Source organism: Apteryx rowi, unplaced genomic scaffold (assembly GCF_003343035.1).
Source record: "Apteryx rowi isolate R43461 unplaced genomic scaffold, aptRow1 scaffold_863, whole genome shotgun sequence".
Lineage (NCBI taxonomy): Eukaryota > Metazoa > Chordata > Aves > Apterygiformes > Apterygidae > Apteryx > Apteryx rowi.
The window spans coordinates 14,009-39,204 of NW_020451164.1; the positions used below are offsets into that span (position 1 = coordinate 14,009).

The following is a 25,196-nucleotide window of genomic DNA, read 5'->3' on the forward strand; positions in this document are numbered from 1 at the left end:
CTATGTAAGTAACTGAGTGGGAATCTTTTTACTCACATCTATATGAGCAGGAAAATTTCATTTCAAAGGTCCAAAGAGATTTCATATTTGATTTTTTCAAAAATATGCATTATTCAGTGTTTACTGCTTGCAGTTATCACTACTTAAGTACATTTCAGGCTACTTAAATCAGATAGGCCATAATACAGATTCTGTTCCAATTCCAAAAACTCTGCTGTCCAAGATTTGGCATTGTAATTATTTTTTTAAAGATATATAGCAGCTCTTTTCAATGTTGTTAATGTCTATATGGCTGAATGGCTGTCCCTCTAATCCAAGGCCACAAATTTTTGAAATGTCAGACTTCCAAAATCAGTAACTTTGACACTGTGCTTTGGTCTGGAAGCCATATGTTTTGTAGCTGTCTCATGAAAATATCTGTCTCACTCTCACCTTCACATAGGTATTTTCAGAAAGAATAGATACTGTACTAGAACTTCTTTACATAATCTTCTGCTGAGAAAAGAAACAGGTTAAATTTTAAAAAGACTGCATGAAAACTAATATTTAATAAATATCTTGGAAAATTCCTTGGAAAAATTCACCAATTTAAAAATAATAGGAAACTTGCCACTGGGCATAATAGACTAAGAAATTTCTTTTTTTTTGCTTGCCTACTAGATAGTGGTATTTGCAGAATAATACACTGTTTCACAAAACACTTTTATACTCATTTTAAGATGATAAAAAAAGTTCTAATATTTTAATTACCTGACATTTTCTTCTTTTCCACATAGTGTGAAATATTAAATTAAAATATACAAAAAATATTTCTCCCCAACAGGTATCTCCACCCATTCAGTTATTATGATGGTGTTTCCAAGTCAACTTTCCTGCCTAATACATCCTGTTAAAAATTAAATATATACATATAACCCACTGAAATAATTTGTAAAATAAACATTAGAAGACATGTCCTAATTATTTTTAAGGAAAGATTTCTGATCTGGTTTTCACATGTTACTCTAGATTTAAAAGTAAGTTTATCTTATTCTGTATTCACAGCATAGTACATTTTTGTGTGATTGCCAATATGAAGCCTAAATTTCTATTTCTTATGCTTGTCACGTACTTTTTAATTCCAACTCATTTATTGGTATTTTACACATTGTGTGGAATCATTTAGACATGTTTGCTGACACAGGGAAAGAATTTTTTATTTATAAGTTCTATGGTAGTCTCGTATTTTTCTCTTTCCATCTTGTGATTTACAGATTAGTATGGTAATGCTCTTTTGATTGCTCACATATATACTGCATATGCATTTAAGTATATAGTATATGCGCTATATACTTGTCTCTTGCACTGTCACAGATCACATGAAAGAGCAAACTGAGATGCACAGCCTGCTTCATTCAACTACTTTATTTGTAAGTGTAACATTTTTGTCTCAAATTCAGCTTCAGCGACCAGTATTTTTACTAGATTCTACTTTTGGCTGCAGATTATAGTCAGCTGTTCCTTTTATTGATTTTATTTTAGTGGAAGTCAAAAAAAGACAGCTTTCTCTATTCAGCTGATACAGCAGCAATATGGCGAGATCTTTACCCAGCAGCACGTGGATAAACAAGCAAGTTAATATGGAATAAATCAAGAACAAACTGCCACTACATTAGGTCTTTCATAGTTCACTGTATGCAGCAATTATTTATGTCCAATGAATTCCATGCCACACCTATTCAAGCAACTTAAAATCATGAGACTGCATACAGCAGTTAACAAATGTATCTGAAGTTCACACACTGGCTTTTTAGATAGTAGTTTGTTCATCTGCCTATCTACATCTTTATAAGGAAGACTTGCAAAAGATGATGTGTAAAGACCAATTTCATCAAGCATGAGCACCACCAGATTTAGTTGCGAACATTTGCTGTACTCATTCTGAAAAGCATCTATAATGTTCTCCTGTTCTGTGGATTTTAAGAACAGTAAATGCTGTTAGTGCACATGATGGTTCAGCAGAAGAACAGTGAAACAAGTCTGTGTTTTAAAGATTAAGGCATTTGCAAGCATTTTTTCAGGCATTATGATAACATTAGGTCAGTTAAATTAAAAAGCTGGAGTTACTTGTAAGAGACTACAGAAGTTACTTTGAACAAGTATCAAAGCTATAAAGTTTTGAATAACTATTAGTGAACTTCAGACTGTTAATCTTCAGAACTACCTTTGAAATTTATCTCAAAAGAAGAATATCAACACATATACCCCACTAAGGTCCAGATATTTAAAGATATTCAGAGATCTAGCAATAGAAATTCCATAACTAAAATATCTGTCTAAATTTAGTCTAATATCTTATGCAAACAGGACTTATTAAGTGGCTCATAGAGTGTCCATTCTAAAAGTAATGTATTACAAACCCAACACAGGACATCTCCTAGGCTACAATTGTTGAAACTAAAGAGCTACAGGTACGTAAGTCAATACTAAAAATGGATTAGAAAGGGATCACACAACTTCACAGAAGTCTAATTTGTCAGTGGCAATTCAAATAAAGACAGTCTGGATACCACATTAAGTTTGGGAAATTCCTAATTCACTGACTGCCAAAGGCCAGAGCATGCCAGTACAATGCACAATTCCTCTTCAGTTAAAGGGCCTGCCTTGCTTAGGACCTTCTTTCTGATTCCTTGCTAATTCAGTAACATATTAATTTACTTCATGTTGCAGATACAAGAATTAATTACCAGTCCTGGCTTAACTCCACAGCAACAATGTTACACAATATTTGGGCTTGACATTTACAAATTCAGGAGAGACTGCTCTTCCTGTTTCTATATTAGTGTCTGCTTCCTGTATGGCAAATGAAGAAGTTTCTGTTTTGCCTTACCTACTCAGGCCTTTTACTTAACTCATAGACAAATTGCTTCTTACTGTCAAGTCTTGAGCTTCATTTTCTTTCTGTTCCCAAGTTGAGAAACTGAAGAACTAAACATACTCAGAGCTCTTAAACAGTCTAGGAGTTCAATAATCATGCAGTTTCTCAGACCGCACCTCATTACCAAATCCTGCTGCAGCATCTCAGAGTCCGTCTGTTTTTTTTCCCCACATCTAGCACTTAGGTTATAACATTACAACATAACCTAACTTAACCTGAATACAAGCCATCCTATGCATATTGGTTAGTTGTTACCATCTCACTGACATCACTGAACTAACATTTCACGATTTGTTCATTTTAACAGAAAATTAGACTCTAATTTTTATCACCCTCTGCCCCCAATTACCTTGCAGATTCCAAAATACCAAAATAGTAGAATATCAGAATAATTAAGATAATCCTTCACTTTACGCCATGTATTTTATCTGCCTGAAAATTTGAGGCTATCAAAAAAATGACAGTTTTTGATCTAACACTAGAACAAGGAGCCCAAGAGCACAACTGCAATACACACATGCTGATTTTTATTTAAATGAAACTGAGGTTCACAAAATCTCCTACAGTACTTCCAGCCGGACTTGCTGCAGGGCCATGGAACACAGGGGCTGCAGCACATATATGCCTGGCTGCTGGGCATGCAGAGGCATACCTCAGCTAACACCACAGACAAGCACAATTTCTGGCTGTACGAGGGTCCAGTAGAGGAAGCATGGCCTCAGTCCTCAGGGAAAACTAACTAACCTAGTTCCTTATATTTGGCTTTCTTGACTAACAGAAGACCTTCCATTTGATATATCTTTTCAACCTTCATGAGCAACCGAGAACCCTGTATAACATCAATGGCCTAAAGAAACATGAAATGCATAAAAATAAAGACAGTATTTGCTTAATCTCCTGGTGGCCAATGATTCTTTTCTCTTCTATTTATACTGTTATAAAGGTGACATCATAGCTTGCTTTTTGCTGAGATATTCTTGCACAAAGATAACAAATGTTCACCAAAAAAACAAAACAACTCTCACTACCACAAAGAGAAGAAATCTCTAAACCCTTATTAAACAGAGGTTGTATAAGTTAATCTTCCCTCACCACTGTCAGAGAGCAGTTTTAAAAGTACAGTTTTAAACAACACTGCTTAAGGAAACAGAATTTAAATATTTTATTTATGACTGTATATTCCAAGCTAAGTGTGAAGGGAAAAAGAAAGCACACATACCTAAAGATAATGGGTAAATTACCTTGGAAAAACATGCAAAAGAAAAACTTTTAAACTCCTGTTGTACAATTTGTTTCAGAAACATTTTAACAATGCAGGAAAAAACTCGATGCCATTTATAAGGCTAAGTCTCGCAGGCATGTTCCAAGTCCAATAAAGAAGGTTAATGTTACAATGGCAGTCAGAAACATGCAAGTCAAAACACAATCTAGGAGGAACAAAGCACCCATACAACCCAAATTTCAGCGGCACTAAATAATATCCCACCTGTCATTATGTCAAACAGCTTGGCATGTTTCCATTACAAGACAAAAGTCACTTTTGTTTGTGTGTCAAATGTGCTCTGAGCAAAAGGGAAAAAAAGAAAAAAGCTTATGGAGAGTAGAGACAGTTCCGAGAGGTTAAAAAAACCCAACCAATAAATAACAATCATGCCTACCACCTTTGTGTTTATGTTCAAAAATAGCACTTTTGTTAACCAGATGTCACAAATATAGTTACAAACACACATGTAACGAACAAATTTAGACATCAGTGATGCATAGAAAGTAACATGGGGTGGAATATACCCCACAACTTAAAAAATTAGCTGCAATTTACAAACAGGATCCAAAGATAAATGTTTGTATGTTAATACCTCATGTTTTCCATTTTTCTGTTTTTTTTGTTTTTTGTTTTTTTTTTTTGGTGCTGTTTTATATTTTTCCTGTGACCAGGGAAGGGGGACAGGCAAGGGAAAAGGGTGGAAAACACGATTTAGTGTTGCCTTTTGATTGCCTAATATAATTTCACAAAATAAACTGATTTTTTTTTTTAAATTAAAAGAAATCATCTGTTTTATTTATTTTGAACATGAATGTTGAACTTGGACAAACAGTGACATAATAGATCACCTTTGTCCCAATACAAGATGAGGTGCCTTACTAAGGAATAGGTTTGCCACTGGTTTTAAAACCTGTGGTTTAGTACAGTCTCTAGCAATGACAATAATTACTTTATTCCAGCGCAAAGGTTGTCAGACTACTTGGTTTGGGGGACAAGAAAAATCCGAGCTGGAAAACATAAATGGAAAGATAGATGGCAATACCTTACCATTCTGTCCCTGGATATCAAACAACTTTACAGCTGTAAACTATAAGCTTCATCATGAGAGATAAGCAATATTTAATGGTGATGGTCAGTCTTAATAAGAAAACAAAAAAACCCTTTCCATATTCATTACATTAGTATAAAATAAGTACTAGTATAAAATAAGGAAAAAATACTGCACTAAATATGAAAAAAAGTTAATCACAAGAGAATATAAAAGAATAAGAATGTTTAAAATTATATGAAAATGTTTAAATTACCTAAAATTGACTATACCTAGGTTATCCCCAGTGACCTGTGCATAGCGCCTGCAAGAATCTGCAGTTGCTTGGTCTCCTTTATCTCAGGTGTAAGTTCCCAAAACAGCCAAAGGGGATTCTCAGCTGCAACTGAGCCCAGAGCCTCCTGCCAAAGAAAGCAAAGGAGAAGAGGAAGGACAGAGTGGCCGGCAGCGCAGGACGGACAGGGCAGCCGGCAGTGCCCATCCAAGAAATTTTTTGCAAGACCAGGGAGGAAGCCACTCGCAGAACTGCAGAGGTGCTGGGTCGCACTGCTGCACATAAAGCTGTGAACATGCAATGTGAGCAGGTCTTTGGAGCAGTTTATGTCATACAGGGAATCTCTCTTGTCTTTAAAGCAGCTGTCTTAAATTGTCCTTAGTCTGGTTTACTAATTCTGTAAATTTATCATGGAGATGTGTTCTAGAATCTCACTCAGAGATCGGTAGGCATTTAAGAGGCTTTGTAAACACGCTAACTGGCATGATCAAATCTGTAACTTTTCCAGTCTCCCACTTTAACTATCAGACCAACTTCTCTCTTCAAAAGCTACTCTAAGAATTTTAGACACTATTTCTCATTTCTGTTCCAAACACTTTTGGGTGGCTTTTAATACTGGGATCAATGTTCAATATAACACCAAAGATATAATCTTTCTGCTTGTGGAAATCAAAAAAAAAAAAAAAAAAAAAAAAAAAAAAAGTCAAATTAACTTTGGAGTATTTTGATTATATACAACAGACAGCTTAGAACTAAACAAACCTCAGACAATGGTTAACATTACCTCAAATACCCTGCTTGTGGCAGGTTAAATTGAAGAAAAAAATGCAGTAAAAATACARAATCCTGGATCCTGTAAATAAGGAGATATCCACATGCAAAGAAAAGTCAGCTGAACACAAGAAAATAAATCCCCACACACCTTGGAAAATGGGCACAGCTTAGGCACATTCTTAAAGCAGCTACACCTGGAAGTTGAAGAGTGTAAAAGACTGTTCAGAATACACTGATTATGTAATATTACAGGAGAGAAGGTGGGCTCAGTACTACTGTTGAGTAACCTGAGTAACTAACTAAACCCTTTAACCTTTTTTAGTTGGATGTTTTGCCTAGAATATTTTCAGAACATTGGAAACCAGAGGAATGCTTCTTGAAACTACTTAGTGACAAATACCAGAGCTAATGACTTCATCTCTTGTGAAAAGGATGCATGTTGAAGTCAATGGAAGAGACATTCAGTGGCAGACAAAAAACGGTTATTCAAGATACTTTCACCTACTTAAAAAAAAGAAAAATTCTCCCCATATGAATTAATACAGAAGTTAGAGTCAAAAGTTAAAAAAGGGAAGTCTTAGCTTCTATAACTGCTCAATAGAAGCTGTATTTGCACTTTTTTTTTTTTTTTTTAAAGATCCAGTGAACAATTTACTGATATCACTAAACTAGATGAAAGGTGTTAGGAATGAATGAGATCATCAACTATCTCAAGAGGAGAGTCAAAGCATTTACTTCATTCAGAAAGAAAACTGCAAAAATTCAGAAGACCTTGACAGACTGATATAGAAAGGAAGGCAGCCTTTGTGGAATTAATCTCATCTCATGAGGGCGACTCAGCCAGAAGGAAAGTTAGGCAGTTCTTGAACATCAATGGTAAGACACAATTACCCTGCATGAAATTTTTTTTATAAACTGTCACATGTTTATTTGTATACTCTAGAAACATAAATGAAACAGGAATCCCCAATGTTGTGGCCACACTTGAGATCACACTTCTCAAAAATCCCCCCAAAACAGGAATAACGTACTAATATTCTGGCTAAGTCAGAAGGCAGACCAATTGCTAATAAAGCAGTTTTTACATATACTTTCATAGTATTTTATGAAACTTGTTAAACTTTCTGTGTCTTTGTCGAGTTGTACGTTCACTGCATGTAAAAAAGAGAGGGGGACCAACAAAGGTCATCCCAAAGGAGTGTGCGTGTGTGTGTGTGTGTGTGTGTGTGTAGGGCGGGGGGGAAATCAGAGGAAAAAGGGGAGAGCTCATAAAATGTGAGGTTTAAGGAATGACACTGGAACACATCCAAGATCAATCTCCATTCAATTTCATAATTTTTGGGACAAGCAGCAGGTCCTTCACACTGCATGGAGTAAGAGTGCTAAATGCCAAGAACAACAGGCATAATTCTTTCAAGATCATTCCATCAGGATTTTGCAAACGAAAACAGATTGAAATATCTGAAAAAAGTTGCTGAAGAGAGCAAAATTTTCACTTTGTTCTTCTCTCACCACCAAGTTGAATCTACTTCCCCCCTGCTTCACAAAGACCTTTTGAAAGACAAGGAAAGAAGCTGGCAAGTGAATGCCTGACCAACTACCTCAGCAAGGTGAGAAATTGGACTGTCCACTGGCCTTCTTTTAAATACTTGATATGAGCCTTTCCAGGATCTTGTTGGTTCTCTTTATATTCTTTATATACTTTGACTATCTGAGCCTCACTGACCCTTACCTTGAAATATTAACTAACAGTTTTGATTTCTACACTGGAATGTTTGTATCAGGCTGTCAGTGCACAGAGAAAATTAATACAACTCCCACCTGCAGCCACTCATGGTAATTTATGCACATGCCATACGCATGCTGGATTCACAAGAACACCTCGGCAGCACCTCGGGATTCTTTGGGAGGCCTCTCTCCAAACAGATCCAATTACATTTGGTTTCTGTGGTATCCCAGTGGGGCAGAACCATGGCTGGCTTTAGGCACAGGCGAAGGCAGCAGGCGGCTAGAGTTGCAGATTGCTGGGGAGCGGCACAACGATCCCAAGTGAAGGTAGCCATACCCACATGCGGTGGCTGTCAGGCTGCCAGCGAGCTGAGCTGGCTGCTACAGCCTCAAAGCTGGAGGAGGGCGGCAGCCTTTCCCAGCAGCAGTCGCCGCCACAGGAGATGCGGGCACCGCCTGCTCCCGTTGGCTGTGACAAAATTAACTTCTGCCTACAGCCCAGAGAAACTTTGCACGATCTCTGGCAGAACAACATACTGGTAAACCTTCAAAGAAACAGCCAAAGGACAGTAGGGTGCAGAACCATAAGTGGACATGTATACCAAAACAGGTACAGATGGGACAACTCTTATCTGATGTCAGAAGAACGCTGTGCTGTTTACTTCTGGGAACAGTTATATGTTAGCAGATCCCTTGGGCTTTAGTGTGATACGTTGCTGCTGTGGCTTTTTTTCTTACAATTCCAGCTCTTTGACAAAGACATCCTCAAAACTCATTAGAAAAACATTTCTAATGAAAGTTTTTAATTATATTCAGCAGAGTCAGGATTTTTTCACTCACGATTTTGTTAGTGAATCTTGTGGTTTTCAAAGTTTTCCTTTTTTCAGTCAGATTCTCAATGTTCAAGTGCATGCACTATCCATGCTAAAACAATTATTAAAAGCTAACTATTATATACAAGCTATCAGAAAATGGAAGAAGCAAAACAGTTTATACCACAAATAGCAATAATGTACATTTTCTACTAAAGTCTATTGCTTTATTCCTGGAAGGTGAATTAAGAAAAAGCAGGCATATTGTCAGTCACAGACCTATTATTCTAATGTTCAAGCTGCCAAGAAATCCACTCTCATTGAAAAAAGAATTTCATGACCTACCAAAAGAGACTGTCAAAACAATTACATTTCTTTCTTTCTATTTCTTATTCTAGACAGTAAACTATTTCCTACTTCAGCATATTCTGAGACCGTACACTACCTTACTGTTTGCTTGTATGATATTTATAACCAGAAAGCACAAACAAAAACTTGAAACAAAAAACAAAAAACTTGAAAACAAAAAAACAACAAAACTGAAAGGTATGAAACAGTAAAGCAGTCCAATCTGATGAACACTCATATTCTAATTTTTTAAATATTAATTATTATACAAATTGCTTGATAAAGTTCAACTAGCATCAGACTGTGATCAGAGTTCCTTTTTTCATCTCTCCTAATAACAGCTCTCAAAATTTTTCCATCAAAGACAAATCTTTTCACAGATTCTCTCAGTCAGCTGTTTTTGAGAACAGGGGAAACTCAACAGGTGTTTTTGCCTATAAGAGTGAGGAAACACAGACTTCCACCGTTTAAAATTTTATTTTTTAGCATTTACATCAACACAGCAAAAAGTTTCACCATGTGTCTATGAACACAGATAGTCCTTGCTAGAGAAACTATGAYAGGTGGAAAAAAAGTTGTTCCCCACTAATGGAGAAATAAATTACATTGTGCATGGAGCATCTGTTAAGAGTTTAGCAGATCTTTACAAAACATTAATTCCTCCTAACAGCACAGAGTAGAACATCACCTCAACCTGACAAAACTTAGGGTTTCATTAATGATGGTCTACAGAAGAGCACCCCAAAGCCAGAAGATTAGTCATTCCTATCCAATTTTAGTGCATGACTTGAAAGAGTTTATTGGTAGTGACTTGAAGTGAATGAGGGGCTGGGTGCAAGAGAATGGGAGGCAGAGATTATACTGTATTTTTATTGCCCTGCTCCTGCAGTCCTATGATAAAAAGAGATTCTTGCACTAAAATCAGGTAGGAAAACAAAACTTCTAGTCCTTAAGACTGCATAGAAGCTTTCTAAGGAAGAACACAATATACTAAGGGCTTAAATACAAAAAAGACAAAATACACCTACAGCTAAAACTACACAAATTTTGAGTAACTGGACTGGAAATACAAGAAAAAATGACTTAACAGAATGCATAACACATAGGCTAAATTCTAGCAGGCCCTGCAGGAGTACTTCCAAAGCAGGAGAAAGGCACTACCTCCCCCGAGCACTGGCTTACCAGAGCACTGGTGTTTGAATTTTCTGTTTTAAACACAGCAGCAAGGAAAGATGTTATGAGTGAAGAGTCTAGCACAGCTAGAGGTTCCACCTGAGTATGGCAGAGACAAGCAGGCAAGCAGCACGTGATAATGCTAGGGCAGAGCATATGTGCATATAGATATATGAAAAATACCTCTGAAAGAAACACTTCAAATAAAATTGAAATTATGATTACTTTTCTCTAGCAGAAATCCTTTTGCCTCTGTGGGCAGAATGCCTCCTGCAAATGAGTTTCTCCATCCTCACTATAGTGCTGTGCAAACCACCATAACAGAGGCACGAGTTTGCTCCTAGCTTCATCTGTTCTACACATGTGGCGCTGCCGCCTTTCACCCATCCTTGAGGGAACAGTCCCTAGATACACCACAGTGTGAAATCGATCCTCTCCCACACATTTTACTATCATGTAAATAGGCACGCCAAAATTCTTATTCATCTCAGTGATGTGTGAACTTCAGTGACTGTCTAGGAATGTAAAAGCTACAAAAACCACTGTTTTTCTCCTCATCATGCCCTTCCCACTTGCCACCTTCTCCCCATTCCCACTCCCTGAAAATAAAAGGAATGCAAGAGGAAGAAAACTATTGCTAACAAAAGATACCCTTTAAGGGAAAAGCAAAGAGAGGCAAGGGAATGCAAAGCTAACTCATCTAGATTGTACATAGATAATATAAAATAGAACACTATTTACTTAATTAGACAAGCATTAATTACACTTGTATGACTGACTCAGAATGACACGGTTCCTAACAGCATCAAAAAACACACTTTGTCATATGGCAGATTTACTGTTTTGCAGCTGTTAAAATGAAAACCTCTTTACAAAATCTTTAAACATCTATAACTTTAACTCTGCACATTAAATAAAGGCAGTTTTAATGCAGCATTCCACCTGGTGTATTAATAGTAAAATCATACTTGTCTAAACACAACAGATTTGGAAGATGCCTAAGTATCATTTTGTTCTTTTAAGAAGTGTTAATGTTCTTGTTCTTCTGCCATGATCCAAAATATCTGCCAGACACTTTCCTAGTTCTCTTGGCCATATTTTCTCATGAATGAACTCACCAGTACATTTCAAGGTGATGTTTTGTTTTTAAATCACAAGCATAAAATTGTTTTAAATTTCCCACATCTCCCTTCACATACACAGAGGTTCTCTTTACTCCCTCTTCCCACATATACAATTTGACAGGAGAGGGAGGGGAGTGTTTGTTTGGGAGTTTTTTGGTTGGTTGGTTTTTACTTTTCTCATACATCTGTTGTGGTTCTACTCAAAGTGTGAAACATTTAAGTAAATTGTGAAGCAGAACATTAGTAGTATTACAAGCTTAATGCTTATTTGTAGATAAAAATATATATATATATCCTGATATAATTTGAGTAAGACATGAAGATATAAAAACGCATTTTTTTTAATGAAAGGCATATGAGCTCATCTACTCCTAAAGTAGTATTTTGTTTGTACCAGCTCCTCAAAAGCAAAAAGCAGTCTTTTGCTTTTTGTGACTGTGTAAGAGGTACTAATGGTTCCTGTCAATATAGAAAGCTCGGGGAGGAACTATAGTCTTAATTAATATCATCATAATTAACTGGTACTCTGATTTGTATCTTCTTAAGGGATTATAATAGGTCATTATATTTGCTGAAAGACAAAAGGAAAATATTTACAAAATTTTAAATGAAGTTTTAATGCTTGCTGGTGAAAAACTTCTGAATGTAAGTTTTGATGCTTTACAGTTTAAGATAACTGTAGAACACTTGTGCATTACAGTTAAAAAAAAAGATCAGCACTGGGGTAGAAAAACTTAACAATTACTTCTTCACAAAATGAAGCTGGGAGACAAAGCAGTTGCTGCAACTTATTAAATATAGCTGCTCAGCTATATTAAATTAATTCCTTAACACACTGCTTTCCACACTCTGGTTTATAGGTCTCTGATGGTCCACAAGCTCAAAGCTAATGGTCTCCAGAACCATATCTCCTTTAAATGTTTTTAATTAAAAACTCAGCAAAAATACATACAGTGCTCCATGAAAAAGTCAGAGGGTAAACAGTGTCCCATTGGTGCAAAAATTATAGGAACAACTGTCCCAGCATGATGTCAAAGGGTTCCATGAAACAATAAATCACAGCCTTTATTTCACTTGGTAGACTGAAGTCAGGTTCTTAGTCACTTCAGTCTTAAGAAATGATTTAACTCTATGTCAGACACCCAGGACCAGCTTTTTGTTACAAACCCTTAGTACTAGTATCATTAGTGTTTGTTTCTTGTATATCAGACTAATGGCTGGATACTGCCAAATTCTCTTCTCTTCAGTTCCAATTTAATATACAACTCAAAGAGTAATAAACTGGACATGCATGAAGAGTTGTGCTGCTCTTTATCAGCAACCAGGAAAAACATCACAAGATTAATAAGGCCCAGTCATAACAACCCACCTGTCCTTTTGTTAACTGTACATCAAACTAAACCAAGTGTGCTAGTAATTTTGTCAGAGAATTGTGAATCAACAGGAAGCATGCATCAATACGAAGCAAGCCACAGTTGTTGGTCCCTCAACAAAACTGCAGGAAATACCCTGATTATTATAAGATTTGGGGCATAATTTTAAAAATGGCCTCTATTTTTCCTACAAAGGCATAAAACAGAAAAATGTTTGCATACCCATTTATTAAATTCAGCTCAGGAGTGTTACTAATAGAATGTTCCATCTCTGACATTCATAGATCTTTACCTTGCTGTCATAGGCAGAGAAAATCTACAATCTGTAACTTCCTTCTCTGCTCATGGAGACACAACTCCTTTCTCTAAAAGTCCAAAAAGGATAAAATTGCCCCTGTAACAGACAGTGAAAAGGCAGTTCATTTTCTTAAGAACAGCTAGTGCAAAGGTAAGCGGAGTATACCGGCAGTTCTGAGTTTTTGCAACATTTTGTCTGTTTTGCCACTTCTTCAAAAAAAAGGTACCTCCAAAACAGTATTGCAACTCTGCAATCCTGCAATTCAGCTCCTTGTTGTTCAATTAAAATTTGTCTTTAGATTTAAGAACAATTTGAGTTTTCTTCCTTAAAGCTCCAGGCAATGAGCTACCAAGTGCCAAACTGTTCTACTGATTGATTGAGCAATAAGATATTTACTATTAACCAAAACAAGAATACAAAACTGCTATCACTAGAAATGTATTCATGGGTCTTTCTAGACTAGACTTTCTTATTACCTACTGCTATTCCCAGTAAATTCATAAAAGTATGTAAATTCACCTGTGCAAGCTCTTCTGCAGGTTAGGAAAATGAATTCCAGAGTCCATTACCCAGTTCAAATGGTCCTCCTACATGATTTATACATCTACTCTTGCTGGAAAGTATTGACTTGATGCACTCAGTTATGCCATTAGGCAGCTACTCATTCCAAACCTCAAGCTGTAGTCACACCATTCTGTAAATTCTTCTCCTAAAGCAACGATAACATGAGCAGCAGCATCAGGCAGCACGTTCTCGGGAGAATTACTGGGGCTAACCTAAATGGACCGAAAGAAGTTTTCTAAAGGATTTTCCCCCTAGTGATTTTAGAGCTTCAAACAGGAGGGCAAAGGGTGTTTTGGTGGTAGTAGCATGCCAGGAAACCAAGTGAGGTCTTGTCAAAGATTCATTTGCTTTTTCCCAGATTGATAGGGTATGCAGACATGGGGAAGCTGCTCAACACAGCCTCTGTCCGTGCTAGGTCTTTCCCCACACAAACAGAATAGCTGGTGAAAAACTCCAGGAACTTTAGAACCCCTTTGTGCAGCTCAATATGGCACAGACTGGACTTCTGAGAATGTAAAATGTGTTTTTTTTTAAACTTTAATTTGGGAGCATGAAGTCACTGCTCATGAAGGCATGCACACAATAAATCCAAGAACTTAGGTTCAGATCAGCAAGTCCAGATCTTTAATAAACACCTGTTTTTCCAATGCCAGAAACAACTCTCCCATTTTACCTCTTTCAGTTATTCAGCATGCAAGGATCCCCCATGATTCATGAATGGGGGATTTTTTCTTTTTCCTTTCTTTACTGATGATCCAAATATCTCCAATGCATCTTAAGACTTTTGTACACATCTTAGCATTCAGGTAAAAACAGCACAACACATCAGTTCTAGTAATCCAAGAACTGCCTACACGTTGTTGCAGTGTACACTTTATTCACGATTTTGTCAACAGCTTCACATCTCTAGTTTGCCATGCCATTGTTTGACACTGAGAAATAACAAGAAAAGGAACACTTAAAGGTTCTCTAAGACAATTTAAGAGAAAAAATTAAAAGAACAGAAGCTTTGTTCTTTAAATTCTGAATCAACTTTTGAAGATGAGCATCAATTACTTGCATATTACAAATACAAGAAGCCATGAATATAATTTTCAATTTGTTTACATCTGATATCCCTCAAACAAATAAGCCACTTAAATCATAGTATTAACAAAGGACTTTGCATCAAGAACTGCAAAGATATTAATAAGAGAGCATTACACCACTCTGAATATCAAAACCTTAGCTTGTTCTCAGTTCACAGCAGTTGATGGTAAGGGAAGAGTTAAAACCTAGAACTCCTACTTTTAGCTTAGTATTTTAACCATTAGAATACTTTCCTTACTAATCTCACTTTTGCTCTGAAACATTTTTTCAATAGCGTTGATTACCTCAAGACTACTGTCTACAGAACTGTAATGAAACTACAATAAGTATTTAGCTTAAGGTTGAATTATCAGGTATTTTGAGGATATAGAAAGAAGGAAACAGCAACACATTATGTAATTCAGCCATTATATACTGCCATAATAAATATTTAGAAATTCCAAGACTCTATAAAGCAGCTCTTCGTGCACAGTATCAGCATTCATCCCTTCAGGGTGTAACATGCAGACTGCTTCTCCATAGGGAGTTTTATCTTATTTCATTTTCGTACTGCATTCCATCTCTATGTCGCCAACCAAATTGTTTCCTGTTTTAATGTACAGAAGGCCAAGAAAATGTTTAGCAGTCACTATCTACTTTCAATGCATACTGATGGAATTACCTAGGGCTTCTAATATATCTACTGTTATTTAACTGTAAGAAACCAACAGGGTCACAGAAGGCCCAAAATACTATATTTATTATACATATGCCTAATATTTAAAAATACCTTCACATGTATTAGAAATTCCACAGTAAAGTTTTGGCATATATGTTTTTATTGGTACTTAATGCTCTGCTCATTTAAGAAAAGGGCAGTGTCATATAATTCAGAAGATGCTTTTTTCTTTGTTTCTTCTTTCAAGAACAATATTGCAACCTTGGCAGCATTAAAACAATGTAAAATTATTACAAACACTGGCACAATCTTCCTTTTCTGAAAAAGGTCAGTCTTTCCCACTGGATATAATGAAGAACAAGTTAGTAGAACATAATTTTTCCTATATTTAAAATAAACAGTTATAATCAAAAAAGTAATTTTGATTTTAAAAATATCTCTACCCCCACTTATGATATGTAAAATCTGAAGTAAAAAAAAAAAAAAAAAAGTTAAACTGAATTACAGAAGCTCCTTAGATCCTACCACAGTTCACTAGGCCAAAAAGACTAGCAGTGAAACATATTAGCTACTGAAATCTGCCTAGCAACTTTATACAAAAGCAATGACTAACAAAGCTTTAACAGTAGCAACTTGTGGTTTTGATCTATACAATTCATAAATAGCTGAACATTACATAATTAAAACACAGAAACCTGTACCTCTTTTTTTACATTATTTAGTACATTTCTCAAAAGTGCAACAGAAATAACAGCTGCCACTGCAAAGAGACTTTAATCAAGCTCATGACTACTCTGTGCTACAGATGTTTACAGCTGAAACTTCTTTATGTCTAACACTTCTGATGCTGAGAAGAGTCACTCTCATCTTGACTGCTTGAATTAGTAATTTCTATTGGCACACTGTACAGAACAATGCTGACATTCACTGTCTAATAAAACAATTAGTGTCATTTTTTCCATTTGAGACACACATCAGTTCCCCTACTCCTCCCTTCTATCAAAGCATCAGGCTCTAGCTACAGTCAGAAACACACTAAGTAGAGTACTAGTCTAACTGGATACATCAAGTGCTATATGCACCTGTGAAACATGAATGGAGAAGTACATTTTTGTCCTAGAGGGGGAAAAAAAAGGTCAACTTGAAAGCTGGAACAATAACAAAAAGCAACTACAGCATCTCCATTAGCTTGGGGTAGAGCCATGTCATGACTGAGGCATGCTAATAATAGTGCCTGACAGAGTAAAAATGGTTATCACATTGCAAACCCTGAATTATTCCCACAGAACACAACACTTTAAAACCCTAGAGCACATATTTTTCCAGAGCAGTTTTATAAACACACCCCAGTCATTAGAATATGCAAGTACACTTTACAAAGGGACCCATGTGATACTCACTGCTACTAAATGAACATAACACATTCTCTTAGTGTAGAAGCACATGAAGTTCTGAGCTCAACACATCTTTGAACCTCTAGGTTATGGCTCTCCGTTTTGAAGTAGCAAGCCATAAATGGAAGCTGTTGCTTTCTTCACTTCACATCGAATGCCAAGGATCCTTATAAAATGCATGGGGGATGCTACAATGACAGATCTTACAAGAAAGGCCATAACACGGGAGCTATAGTCCTTGCTATGTGGAACTTGCAATCTATACTAGCAATTCAGTTCAAACAGACAACCAACATACCACCCTACCTTTTTGATGCAGTTAAAATCTACTGCCTTTCACTATGGAAATAAAACCATTCCTTAAAGTGGCAGACACATGGCATCCACTGCAGAAGTTTGTTTTAAATGAGCTAGCTTAGCAAACATCAGTATCTTAGCCACAGACGTACTGGAAGAGGCCTCAAAACTGTGGGTCTCTAGCAGAAGGACTGGAAAAGAAGATGGTTACAAATATATCATAATAGGAAGAACGTTGTAGTTTTAAAGATTATTATGCATGAAGGTACTCATGTTTTGGGGGGGAAAAGGATATAAAGATGGTGCAGTATCTGGTGTCAGCTGCTTGGTAAAGATCTTAAGTCATCACAGATGAAATGGAGGGATAGTGGTTTGAAGGTGGTGAAACATCCCAAAGACGAGTAAACAGTTTGCACCCAACTTCATTTTCAGCTTTCTAAAGAGCTAAACTGTAACTTCTTTTCTTTTTTAATATGGCAAAGCAACCATAAATCCAATGGTATTACACCAGGAATTATACACTACAGCATCTCTCTTGCAAACTTTATTTTGAAGTTATTTAGAGACAGAAACTCACAAAATGAAAAGTACACAACTATTACATGGAGTTTCTTACAGAGAACAAAAAAATACTATTTTTGAATCACTTCACAGCAAGGCTTTTTTTTTTTTTTTTTTAATTCTGCAAAGCCAAAATAGTAGTAACACATAAAATTTGCTTGATTTCCCTGTAACAGGGACTACAGCAATATGTTTTAATTAATGGTTTAGAGATGATGAGATGCACAAATTTATTCATAATAAAAAAAAAAAGAAAAAGAATTTGATTCAAAAATTTAATTCTGAAAGTAACCAGGAGTGTATTTTCTTCCAGGGGCAAGTACCATAGCAAATACTGTATTTGGAAATCATAACCCTTTGCATTGATGTTCGACAGGTATACAACTGCTGCAGAGTTCATGTTGAGAAAGGTGAGGGGATGTTTCCAATACCTGGAGTGAAGCCCAGACATGCCATTAGTAAACAAGACAAATATTCTCACAGTAGATTCGGTACTAAAAGGGAGCTCTAGTTCAGGGTGAAGGCACTTGCAGTGTAGCTATGTGTATTGCTTAGATTTATGCCAGTTTCAGCTCCACAGATGACTCACTTTAAACAGAGTTTTGGATTCCAAAAAACCCCACATGAGATGACCACCTCTCTCTCTCAAACAAACAAACAAACACGCATCATCCCTACACAGGGTTTCATCTGAGAGGTGGTAATTGCAGGGCATAAGCTAGTTTAACTTTTTTTTTTTTTTTTTAATTAGTACTTAAAACAAGGTGAGGTTTGGGACACGTAGTTTTAGTCCTAAACGTGACACACTGGAACATTTCCTCAGGGAAAGGCAACGGGATCTGAGGGGAGGGACTGTGTGGAAAATCAGTTCCCTTGTCAAAGCAGAAACATGTGCGTGTGGTAGACAGGCAAGATGATGATGATCTTTCACAGATTTCACCATACTAGTATCATACTGTTTAACATGCAGACAAATAGGTGGCTTTTTCTCCCCCTTCTGTGTATCCTATATTCCCCTTCCCACCCAAGGAAGAAAACTCTGCAAAAGTAACCAGAAGCAAGAGTAGGCTGTTACAGATCACTGAGTTTTTGGTATCTGTATATTTTGTATTTTTACATTTTATTATTGTTGTAGATAGTTGTATCCACCACCCCCCCGGGATAAGGTTTGGCCTATTTTTCAAGAGCAACTTTAAGATTAGGAGGTGGGAACAGATGGTTCTAGTCAAAGTCTTTTAAATCAGTTCCAAAGTGTAACATTTTCACATACTCCCCACGCTTACCACCCATCTAACAAGAAAGAAAAAAGCTTAAATCAAAAAGTGACAGGAGAGAAGAAAAAAAGATGAAACAGACTAATTTATTCAGTCGGGCTTTTGTATTCAACTTCAGGAGTTTTAATAGTAATGAAACACCCAATCTACTACATGGTTGTACTATTATCAYTACATTTAGCTTGCGATGTGACAAATACTTGAAATCTTCAGCATTATTAATACACAGCAAATAGCTTTGATGGCATTCCAAGTAATTCATCTGTGCCACACAAAACAAAGCAAATGCTTATGTTATACCAATGTAGTTCAACATGCATAAGAATGCAATGTCTAAGAGGAAAGACAACTCAGTAAATAGTCAACAGAGCACTCTTTTCTGCTCTACTAGCTCTAAATAACTTTGTGTGTCTTTTGGATAACATTCTAATATAGCGCTATTAAAAAAAAAAATCAAGGAAAAGTGAGAATGTAAAAGAGATAAAATTGATAGTCATAAAAACAACAAAGCAAATAGTACAGCCTCCAGATTTTACTGCTGGTCACATAAGCAATTTCTCACTGTAAGCACACCATTTAAAAAAAAATTACAATATGTTCTACATTAAGAGAAAGATAATAATTAAAACCCTGCAGGAGAACTTCCATTTTACAAAGATCCTTTAAATCTGTCATTGACAAAATGAGTATTTCCCTATTGGCATCTTATTTTCAATCACATAATTTCTAAACAAAGGTTCATAAAATAAGTTCTAAGTGTCATATGACAATGTATGAATATACTAATAAACGTACTAATACAATTTTCTTTACTGAAGTAGTTAAAGGCAGACAGGTCACTGTAGCCTGCCATAGAGAGAAAAAATTCACAAGCTATACCGCGTAAATTTGCACTTATTTATAGGTTACGCTTACGAATAATCACATCTGGGCTTCATTTTTAAAATGCATCCACCTGAATTTATACTGTCATTAAACATTCTAACTTCAATTTTATAGCATACTAACAAAAATGACACCTTAAATGAACAGATTTAATATAGTATACTTTTTGTTTTTATGCAAATCTAATGAGGTTGTACAAAACACTATGCAGGCTGAAAGATAAAGAAAGAAAAAAATAGCATTAATTCATGAAAACCAAGAATCTACAGCAAACACCACAAATGCTGTGCAGATGGCAGTCCAATTAATGAATAGAAAAAAAAGAAAAAGCATTTGAGAAAGCTTAGCATAAACTGAAAAGTCTAACAGAATATTAGTAGAAGTAGATGAAAGATATGGTATTTCCATTTATCATCTGCATCGTTTAAAGTATGTTCTATAATTACAACATGATACTGCAGTCCAGAAGAAATGTCATAACCAGACCAGAGCCAACTCAGTTAGGCTTTAGAATACACATGAAGAAATGGCTTCTGTGCTGGAGGTCTTGCAACACAGTCTATAAAGTAGGAGTAGATTCATACAAGTGAACCAAGTAGCACCTAAGCAAAGTTCTGGTGACAGCCAGGTTTCCACACATAGACATGCATACCTTGGGATGTTCTTCTCAAACTTGCAGATATAGTGAGCAAAGCCACTTCAAAAAGTTACAAAATTATTTGTATAGTTTTTATTCATAACAACATTTAATTATAATATGGAAAAAGTTCCTCTTCAAATATTAAAGACAAAATATTAATCCTTGCACATCCCACATAAAACAAAAATGCCTACCTACTTAAAGAAAAAAAAAATCCAACCATAAATTAAAACTTAAGCTACAGTTAATTCAGGTTCAATTGTTTGCCTGCCTTAAAATGTAATTATGTTCTCAATATATTGTTGTCGCAACCTTTAAATCTTCAAATTATTTACACTCCCTTGGCATTAGAAAGCCACATGTTTCATTTTGTTAACAGTGCAGTTTGTGACTATGTTAACAACTAACAGTAAATATGCATACATAACATGTCATTAAGAAAGATACCCCTCCTATAAAAATGTTAACATTTGCTTACAGAAGCAAAGCCTACTTTAATCTACACTTGCTGACAGAAAGGATAATATATTGCAGACAATCCTGTTTTATCCACAGGTCTCACTATATTAAACTCTTTTTCTTCCCTTCCCCTTCCTTTTTTTTTTTTTTTTTTTTTAAAGCAAAACATTCTTGGATTAAAAATTTCAACTTTAATATGGAAGCCACAGAATGAATGGAAAAATTGCCCTTTGAACGATGGTGAGGTTTTCATGTTAGATAGCGTTACATGTATTTTCAACTATTAAATTGCAACAGTATTACCATTCTTAGATTACGAGGTCTACACTGACACTATCATAAATAATTTATACTGATCACTTGCATGTTGTTATTGTGAAATTTTGACTTCAGCATGACTTGATGCTAACCATCAGAGTTCCCATTATTTAACTTGAAGCATTGAAGAGAAATTGCAAGTCATTTGCTTTGATTAATTTAGTATAAATAAAGAATAGCCTACACTAATATTTATAGGGGAATTCTAGTTCAGTATCTTGATCACAAATGTAAGGCAAAGAATTACACAAAGTAAAGTACTTACCCAGTTTAAACAAGGTTAACACTATGTGATTCTCCAAAAACTATCTGAAGTTTTGGTCTTCAACAGACCTTATGGCATTCTTTTAAATCTTAATTAGCATCAAATATTTGTAGTTCTATTTTCTAATACATATTTCTCATCATTGTATTCAATAAAAGTAATGCAGCAACAAATCTAGTAACACTATAAAATGGATTTACTCAAAATTTGCAACATTCAGTAATGATACTCTGAAACAGCCGAATGTTACAAGAAAAGAAGGCACGAAACCTAAAAACACTGATATCTGAACAAAGTCAAAGTATTAGATGCAGAACAAACAGTAATAAGAAACCTCCAACCGTGAAATGCTCTCAAGCATTGTATAGAACCACTTCCAGTGACTTTAGTGGCCTTTGGATTAGACTCTAATACAAGTCAATCAGTCCCATTTTCTTTCATTAGAATTATTACACCAGCATCGGGAAAATCCAATATTCCAAAAAACACAAAAGGTTTCACAGAATTTCTTGTGTAGTACATTTGAAAAGAATTCTCATTTATCACCTATTTACACACCATATTGTTTTAACTGAATTGTACCTTCCAAAGTCTACAGAAAGAATTTTATATAATTTTATTTCAGATAAAACTTTCAAGAACTGCTACTATAAATGAAGTTTATACACACATAAAATTACAATATAGAACAGACATCAGTATCACAAATAATTAATGTCTTCTATTGTCCTCCACTCAATGAATTTTTAGCCTTTTTTTTTTTTTAAATAGAATTAGCATTTCAAATAATGTGTTTTCAGTAAACCAAGTGAATCTTTTATTAGCTCCATGCACTCAGGAGTGATGAATGTATGCAATGTTTTCAGGAATATTTTTTAGAGTTCTGCAATTAAAATTTACTGCCCAGCTAACTAAATACATAGGTCGCACATACCTTGTAATTAAAATACATCATTTATAGAGGATGTTCTTTGCCACAGTGGAGTTTTAGAGACAAGTCAAAGGAAGAAAGTACTGCACCAAACTAAAATTAGAAAAGCTCCACAGAACTCGCAACTTGTTCCACACACACAGAAAAAAAGTTGTAAAAAACTCAAGAACATTAAGCATATTAAAATCTTTTAAGCAATGCTTCAAACTTCTAGCATCCTTTAATTTGTTTTTATATTCTTGTTTGATGCTTTATCCTTTGTTTTGATGCTATGCCAGTGAAATTGCATCACCATAAAGCGACATTATGCAAGAACGTCTGGCTAAAATTAAAAAGTACTTCTTAGCATCATACGCTTATAGGAAAATGCAGTTCAACAGACATGCACAATGCAATTATTCAAACCAATATATGCAGCAAACATTTAATGAAAATATAAGGTAATGGAACACAGGCATGGATAGTTGTACAGGCAAGAAAAACTACCAGAGTGCTGCTCCCATCGCTCTAACTACACTCTTTCGGGAGTCTGAGTATATTGTCAAAGATGCTTGACACAGCTAGACCTCAGAAAAGTCACAATGAGACAAAGTTTAATAGATGTTAAGGAGCATTAAGTTCTCTATGCAATGGCAGCAAGAGCTGAATTAAAAAAAAAAAAAATCAATTTGCTGCTGCTATGTAAAATACACCCAACTCCTCTGCAAAACAAGTTTTGCAATAGGACACAAATGCTGATGAAGGTTTTATCTCTCTCCAGACCTGTGTTCTGTACAAGCAGGGATCACTCAGTTGTTCCAAAGATATAAAACTCTTACTTCTGAAGACAACTGATAAATCTCCTTCTGAATGACTTTTTTCCTGCCTGTTGAATTTCATTGTGATGCTGCTTTATTATATCCAAACTGCGACAACATTTTGCTAAAACCAATCTGCTTCATGATTTAGAAGGCTTATTATTAAACACCAAATGTATACTCTTTACAAAGTATACAATTATTTGATTTACAGAGGACTTAAACAGTTAAAATGATATTCTACACAGATTTACTCAAGCTCCTTGCTATAAATAGAAAAAAGAACACAACAGTTAACAGTGATTCTAAACGCCTCAAAATGACAACTCATATTTTGCCCAACTGATATATTTTAAAACGTGCCTATAATGAACAACTATGTCTACTCCTAATATCTAAAAATGTATTGAAACTAATAAAGCAACACAAAAAAGATCTCATTACAATTCTGGAACTCCTAAACAAATTTTGTTTCATTTTATTTCATCTTCAACTTCTAAATTACTGTTAAAGGAAAAATAAAAACTCATGTCCACAGAGTATTGTAAGTGGAATAACGCCTCCTCATATAAATTGAGTTCTTCATTACTGACCACACAGCATTTCTTAATCATAGGTTCTTAATCGTGTGTCTCACTGAAACAATTCTTCCACAATTTTTTTGTTTCTAAGTTATCTCTATATTGTTTCATGCAGTAACAAAATAAGCAAAACCATTTTTATTGCAGAAAATATTTTATTTCACTTGTTTTGCATGCTCATAAAACATACCAAGTAGTTTTAAAATGTACAACGCATTTCTTCCACAGATGAAGTCAAGGGGATGAATATACATTTTTAAAGCTGCACAAACCACAAAGCCAAGTTTAGACAGAACAAAGAACAAATCTAGTATTACTCAGCAAAAAGAGACTAGAAATGCATGCACGCAAACCCCCCCCCCCAGCAGTCCTAATGATCCTGAAGGGGGGGGGGAATACTGCTTTGTTATGCAAATATACCATTTCAAAATTGAGAAAAGTAAACGATGTCATTCAAGCTAATATCCTTAGCTCAATGGAAAAGAGGCAAGAGACAACAACCACCCTCGCTCTCCACCAAACCCCTCTCACACATCCATTTCAATGAAGTTTTGCTTAAATAGGAGTCTGCAGCACTTAGCCCCAAGGACACCAGTAGTTGTCAGGTACCATTCTTACAGAAAGAATTTTTTTATTGTGTATTTTTAAAAAGTTAGCATTTGTTGTACCAGCTTAATTCCTCTGGATAATGAATGCAAAGCATATATTATTGCACATTCATAAATATTTCAAAGGGTTCCATTTATAATGCTTAGAACAGCAACTTGGTAAGCTGTTTCTAAAAACATAAAAACATGGCTATGCTATTTTTTCCAAGGATTTAATTAATATGCCCTGATGAAAGTGTGTTCAAAGCACAAGAAAATTTTTAAAAGACATGCCAAATTAATTTGATATTCAGCAAGAGGAAAAAAAAATGGAGAAAGATGGCTTCACATTATTACTTATCTAATGAATTGCATGCATTTCCTCCATTTACTAGCAGTGCTTTACCAGTGTTCAGATAACAGGAATTGCATATAATTGTTATAATACAATAAAATTGTTCCTAAAATCATCAAAACACTTCTGTTTTACAAAGATATTTTAAAAAACCACATGCAGACCCACTCATACGGCAGCATCAACAGCAATTTAGTCATAACGAAAAAGATTCAGAAATCAGAGCTATGATTTTAGCACTCTGCATGGTATACAATGAATGATACCACCTGCACTCCTGTAAACTTACATTCCCCTCTGATCTTAGTAAATTGTCACAGCTAGCATGAGTTGCCACACTTCAAAATGAATCAAATATGCTTTTCTTCAAACCTGTAAGAAATAAATTATACTGCAGTTTGGTTTTGT

The 25,196-nt window shown here is 35.4% G+C and overlaps 1 protein-coding gene across 2 annotated transcripts in view; it reads right to left on the bottom strand.

The window, feature by feature from the left end:
• Positions 1-24,836: 24,836 nt before the first annotated feature.
• The window catches only part of LOC112977832 (GDP-mannose 4,6 dehydratase-like), a 90,731-nt gene continuing 90,371 nt past the window's right edge, over positions 24,837-25,196 (bottom strand). For both annotated transcript variants that reach the window (XM_026090625.1, XM_026090624.1), the window contains one exon: positions 24,837-25,160. In XM_026090625.1, the coding sequence (XP_025946410.1) occupies positions 25,155-25,160 (6 nt within the window). In that variant the 3' untranslated portion in view covers positions 24,837-25,154. The remainder of the gene's footprint in view (positions 25,161-25,196) is intronic.